Source organism: Orycteropus afer, unplaced genomic scaffold (genome assembly GCF_000298275.1).
Source record: "Orycteropus afer afer isolate SDZICR_OR568_19922 unplaced genomic scaffold, OryAfe1.0 scaffold00259, whole genome shotgun sequence".
Classification (NCBI taxonomy): Eukaryota; Metazoa; Chordata; class Mammalia; order Tubulidentata; family Orycteropodidae; genus Orycteropus; species Orycteropus afer.
The window spans coordinates 4,781,042-4,788,051 of NW_006921846.1; the positions used below are offsets into that span (position 1 = coordinate 4,781,042).

The window sequence follows — 7,010 nt, forward strand, 5'->3', positions numbered from 1 at the left end:
TTGAACCGCCAGCCTTCTGATTAGCAGTCAAATGCCTTAGGCACTACGCCACCAGAGCTCCCTCATAACAGATCATTAGCTATGCTTATCTTCAAAAAGGAAAGGTGTCATGCTAGATCTTACAGTGTCTTTTATTTTCTTTGAACAAAAAGTGGCCCTAATGTCAAGTAGGTTGAAGTAAATCTCACTTTCATTTCTGCCTTTCCTTCTTCCTTGATGGAAAACGATTGGCTATTCGCCATGGATTTCTCTTTCTTCAAAAAGTAATTCTGAATAATTACATATTAAGGTTAGAGGTGCACAGCCAATTATTATAATTGCTGTTAATAAATTGTACACCTATAAAAAGTTGAATTGGTAAAAGTTGTGTGATAAATATATTTATAGCAATGACCAAAAATAGCTGCTGAGGCTGTTTATATACAACCAGATACCTCATGGGATTTGTGTCTTTGAACTGGAGGTTTAGGCTCATGGTTTCATGGGACATCCCAGTTAATTGGCCCAATGACATGTTTAGTACTTCTGTTCTGCCTCCTTGTTAGTTGTGTAGTGGCTGGGATCTTAAAAGCTTGCGAGCCGCCATCCAAAGCACAGTTGGTCTCTATTCCCCTGAAACCAACAGAAGAAGTAGGAGAGTCAGAAATAGGGGGGTTTGGAATGTATGGCTATTTGCCTCAATGAACAATTGCCTCCTTTGCCATGAGACCAGAAGAACTGGATGGTGCTTACTACCATTTCTGAACATTTTGACCAAAAATTCCACAAAAGAACCCTGATCAAAAGGGAGGAAATGCAAAACAAAATTCCAAATTATCATGGATTCTAGACTTTCTGGAGCCATGGAGGGTAGATAAACTCTTGAAACTATTGCTCTGAGATAATCTTTAAACTTTAAACCAAAAATATCCCCTGAAGTCTTCTTAAAACCAAGCAGTAACTTAGCTCAACTATTAAAAAAAAAAATCTGCCTTGAGCTTTATTATCTTTTAAGAACTAGCTATATGGGATCATATTGACAACAGCAACTCAAGGAATTGCAGAGAAATCTTGGGGGGCAATGAGTTTATGTTGAGGGAGGAACAACTTAAAGGGGGAGGGGGAGAATGGTTGCACAACTTGAGTATAATCAATGTCACTGAATTGTACACGTAGAAACTATTGAATTGGTGTTATATTTCCCTGTGTATATTCTCAACAACAACAAATTAAATAAAATTTAATTAAAAAAAAATCCCATCTTCCCCCACTGGAATTCCAATTCTCTTTCATAAGAAGTGTGGTGATTACTAGGTAACTCATATTCTATCAAGCATCTTACCTCTAAAATGTATTCTCAGTTAGCTTTCATTTAGACAAGAAGAGTTGGCAAAATCCAAGCCTTGTTACATGATGTGCTCTCCACCAGACTTCTCAGAAACCTCATCATAAGGTCTGCCTTCCTTAGACCACCTTCCCTTCCCAACCCTCTAACCCCACAAAGATTGCCAGATACTTAGTTGTGAGTAGGTCATTATTTCTGAGTGTCACTATTAGAGAGGTAGTAAAACAATAGGTTACAGTAGCTTTTGTTCTTTCTGTGACCAGCCATTATCAGAAATAAACCTTTTCGTTGGTTAACAAATTCTGTTATAAGGAGGATGAATTTTCCTTGAATGCTGAAATTACAGCACACTTAGATATGGGTACAAGTAACCACAGCAGGAATGCTTGGACATGTTCCCCTGTCCAAAATCTGTAGTGTCTTCCGCACTTAAAGATTTCTGCTTAACGGTAACAATTTGGTCCACAATTCTGTAGCAGCTGGCCTTAGCTTGAGCTCACTTTCTACTTCCCAAGAATCCAGCTGCAGGCTCACTTTCTGTACAAGCTGGCAGCAATCATTTTGTACTATCTTGACAAAACTAGTTTATTTATCGGAGATTTGTTTGATAATAATTCTTGAGTAATTTTTATATGCTAGGATCAAAGGGAGCTCTGGTGGCGTAGTGCCTAAGGCATTTGACTGCTAACCAGAAGGTTGACAGTTGAAACCCACCAGCTGCTCGTTGGAAGGAAGATGAGTCAGTCAACTTCTATAAAGATTTACTACCTCAGAAATCCAATGGGAGCTGCTGTGAGTCAGAATTGACTCAATGGCAGTGAGTTTTTGTAAGACTCTGTTCTATACACTTTATACTTAATTTAATTTTCACAAGGTAGCTGTTATTACCAATGTTTTACAGATTGGTGAAATGTTTGTAATTTCAAAGAGAGAAACCCTTCCAAAAACCCCGCTAGTGAGAGAGCTGACTCTGTCTAACTCCAAAAGCTAAGGTTTTTCCAATGCCCTATCCTCTTTCTCTGAGGATGCTTCATCCCTGCCATCTGTTTTACTTCCTGCCTCTCTTGCAAGTTCTAGGCTTGTCCTCCTCCAACAATACGTTGCCTTTTCCACTTCTCCAGTGAAATTAAGAGCTGGAGAGGGATACATGTGATTATTCACTGGTTACCTGAAGAGAGAGTGCGTGATAGGCCACAGATAGCCACAGGGTCAAAGTGTTACTAACCTTTCTTAGATTACACTATGGAAACATTTCCTAGCCATTGAAGATAATGCACTGTCAGAGAATGAAACTTACTCAAAAGTAACTTGAGCTCCCTTTTTGGGAAAAAGATTGGTTGAATATGTAGTAAATAGAAATAATTTGTAATATTCTTTTTTTGCAACTGGACCTGGTACCTGTGGCTTTTATTCTTACAGAAATATCTGTTCTTATTTTTAAAGTGTAACCAATCCTGTAGGACTGTCCATTGTTTACAAAACACTTTTTAATAAATGTGCTCCACTACTTTTTCTTCCCACAGAATTATTCCCTAGTGGATGTTCAGCCTTCAAGAAAATTACTCCCAACGTAGATGAAGAAGGGGCAATGAAAGAAGATGCTGGCATGATGGATGTCCATTATAGTGAAGTAAGATTCCAGGGACCATGTTTGCAGTTCGATAATTTAGCTGCTTAAAATGTATGTTAAACAATGCTTTACAACTAACTTAGTAGTGAAGGTAACAGGTTAATGGACTTTAAGCATTAAAACTGCCCAGGACAAAGATGTCCCAGATAGAATGTAAAACCCTGTCCCTGGAACTATTCTCATTGTCTGGTTTTAGAAATGGCATTTTCCATCCTCAAATCACCATGCCAGTAACCAGATCTAAGTCCACTTACTTTTTGGGGACAAAAAGTCTCTCTGAAAAATAGTTAACATTGTTCTTTACTTCAACTAAATAGTGTATGCATGCAAGTATTTTTTACAATTAAAAATCTCTGCTCTAAACTTCTTATGGATAGAAAATAGCTTTAGCTGTCAATTAACAATGCATTGAGCACTGGTTTAGGATCAAGGCTGTGTACATGGTGATCTAACAACAGGAAACCAGTTGCCATTGAGCTGATTCCTATTCGTGGCAACCCCACATGTGTCAGTAAAATTGTGCTCCATGGGGTTTTCACCAGCTGATTTTTCAGAAGTAGATCACCAGGCTTTTCTTCCAAGGCACCCATGGGCAGACTCAAATCTCCAGTCTTTTGCTTAGCAGCTGAGTGTGTTAACCATTTGCACATAGTCCATGACCGCCAAGGTCTACCTGAAAAGATAATTAATACACTTAGACAAAATGGGATCAAAGCAAGACAGTGTCATGTGAATGATACAATGTGTGCCATGGGAAGTCAAAGGTGAGAAAGATGCCTTTTAGCCTGAGGTAGGACAGAAGAGTGGGAGCTCTGGTAGCGTAAGGCAGTTGACTGCTAACCAGAAGGCTGGTGGGTTTGAACTCCTCAGAAGGAAGATGGGGCAATCTACTTCCATAGTGATACTGCCTCGGAAGCCCAAGGAGGGGTCTCTGTGAATCAGGTACGACTCCACGGCACATAACAACACAACGACAGGACAGAAGAGTAATGACTGGAGAAGGGTTTGAAGAATGAGAATACCCTGACGGCATTCTAGCACAGGAGAAGAATAGCGCGAACAAAGACTAAGTTGGGAAAGTGAAAGGCGTGTTCCGGGCACAGTGAGTGGATCCTTTCAGCTAGAACGCTGAGTTCCCAGAGTGAAGAGTAGTACTTGAGGCCAAGTTTTGAGAAACTTTGAATGTTCAGGCTTTATTCAGTAGAAAGTTGAATTGCCATCAAAGCTGTTTGAGTAGGACAGCAACAAGATGTAAACAAGGAAGTGAAAAAGTTCATTTGGTGGTAATGTGGGCAATATTGGAGATAGATGGATAGGGGCTGGAGACACCAGGATAGTGACAGATTCAGAAAACACTGGGGAAAAAAGGAGGAGGCCTTACCTGATGTGGGAGAGGAAGAGTCAACGATGTTTTTGAGATCTCAGGTTTTAGGTGTTATGGAAAAAATGACGCATGGATGGATTGCAGGGAAGAAGATGAATTCTGTTTTAGATATGTGGTGAATTTTAAGTGAAAATTTATTAAAAGGGATATCACCCTCATGCTGTTAGAAATGTGAAACTGGCTGTAAGGTGAGACATCAAGATTGGAGATACACATCTGGAAAATATATCCATGTAAGAACCAAAGCAGGGTGAGTCTAGAAAACATCAAGAGTATGCAGCACATGAAGGTCAGGGAAACAAGGACTGAACCATGGAAAAGTCCAGCAAGAGTAGAAAGAAAAAAAAAATAATAAACAAAAGACAGAGATTGAAGGGGTTTGCAGTCACATCAAAATCATTTTCTTTTGTAAGTTATATTAAGAAACAGTCAAATTATAGTGACACTGAATACTTTTGGAATGTATCTTTAAAATGCAAGCAAATCTCAAGTTAACTCTGGTTTAGTTAGCGAGAAGGATAAGCCTAGAAACTTTACCTACTATTTCTATGTGCATCTCTCTCCTCATCGGTAAAATAAAGACAATAATACTGTCCTCGTGACTTCCCAATATACATGAAAGCTCTTTAAAAGTCATTAAACGCTACATAAATGTCAGGCTTCGTCATTGACAGTGAGGTTTCTTAAAGGCAAGCTGGTATCTGTTTACCCCCAGGACTTAGGCGAGTAGATGTTTCATACATGTTTGTTGGATTAATTAATCTTAACAGGGAATCAAGATACTTGAATTTAAACCCAACTCGATTTTTGACCGTGAAGCCCAGGATAAGTTAGTTCACTTTTCTGGGTCTTTGTTAGCCTTCAATAAAGTTCCAAAGACTACTAGTTTTTACTGACTGACAACAGGAAGTTTTAGAGAATTTCTGAAAGTTAAAGGAGCTCTGGTAGCATAATGCCTAAGGCACTTGACTGCTAACCAGAAGGCTGGAGGTTCAAACCCACCAGCCACTCCTCGGAAGGAAGATGGGGCAATCTACTTCCATAGTGATACTGCCTCAGAAACCCAAGGAGGGGTCGCTATGAGTCAGGTCTGACTCAATGGCACATAACAACAACAACAACAAAGTAGAGTCAGCACAACTGAAGTTACATCCTTGCCTTCCAAATAGACATTTCAACTTTACTCATAAAAATGACCTGGAGCCTGACCCTTTTTATACTCTGAAGGAGATCAGTGATATTTCCTATTAGTTAAGTGTAATCCATGTTCTATAGAAACATTCTTGTTGGGCTTATTTCTGCATACTTTTATTTAATATATGCAGGTAAAATCATGTTCTACCAAATGCCATTTCAAGTTTCAGTTTATATAATAATGCTATCTCCTTATGCCATAGCCAATGGAAAATCCTGACACTGACTTACAAGTTATGTTTAAAACATACAGAATACAAATAAAATAAAAATTGTTGCCCATTTATTGCCTGTATTTAAATGTGTGAGTTAAAATATAGTATTTGAAACTTGGTTTTTAAAATGTGTTTCTGACTTTTGATTTGAACAGCTTAAGATAAATCAATATGCAGTAAAATGCACACATCTTAAGTGAACAGTTCAATGAGTTTTGACAATTGTATACACCCATGTAACCTAACACTTGACAAGAATTTATCATAGAACTTGACAAATCCCCATAGAAAGTTCCCTTGTGCTATATTCAATCAGTCTCCCTACCACTGTCTGATTTTTATCACCATGGATTAGTTTTCCCTCTAATTTGAGGTCAGAAAAATGGAATAACTTGTACTTACACTTTTTTAAAAAATTTAAGAGTCAGTTTTACATTCAACGTTATGTGTACATTTAGTTTCACTCCCCATTTACTGTGCCCAACCCTAACCCAGTCTCCTCCCCTCCCTGTCCAGTAACCCTCCCCCTGTGCCCCTCATAATAATGCACTCCTGTTTATCCTGTATTACCGCAGTGTGAATGTTGCCCCTCTGGTGCCCCGTGGTCTATTGCTCCAAGGGATGTATTTTCATAGAGTATGTGGGTGTGTCACCCTGGGTTGAGTGGTCTGCATGTACATCTTGTTAACTATTGGGCTGAGAGCCTGCCCCTGGGTGTAAGTTTTATTCCAGGTACAGAATGTATTCTAGGGCCATAGTATTGGGGGTCTCACCAGACTCCATCTGACCAGTAATTATGGTCATTATTGAGTGTTTGGATTTTGTTCCACATTTTCCCTCCCACTCTATCCAGATCTCCAGATTTTATCCTTTCCTGAGTGGTTGGCATTGGTAGCTGGACACCATCTAGTTCTTCTGGTCTCGAGGGCCATCGTGTCCTAGGGCTGATTGTTTCCAAATGCCCTTGTTTCTTCGCACTCTTCCTTGTTTCCAATGCTAGGAGACCATTAGCTGCATCTTAGATGGTCGCTTGAAAGCTTTTAAGACCCCAGTTGCTATTCACCAATATAGGGTAAGGAGCAAGGCTTTTATGTATTTTGTTGTGCCGATTGAGTCTGGTGTCCCCCAGTACTATGGTCCTGAGATGGTAGATCCATTGCATCTTTCTCCCATAGTGTCTGGGTGTCTGTGAAGGATTGCTCTGTGTCTGTCTTCTATTGTTTCTGTAAGGATTGCAGGTATTTTGTATCACTGGTATCTGTG

General features: G+C 39.4%; 1 protein-coding gene across 1 annotated transcript in view; it reads left to right on the forward strand.

Annotated features, from left to right (window-relative positions):
* DOCK11 (dedicator of cytokinesis 11) overlaps positions 1-7,010 on the forward strand; it is a 165,764-nt gene that overhangs the window by 136,714 nt on the left and 22,040 nt on the right. Inside the window, 1 exon segment of the mRNA XM_042782197.1 lies at positions 2,848-2,954. Within this exon segment, the coding sequence (XP_042638131.1) occupies positions 2,848-2,954 (107 nt within the window).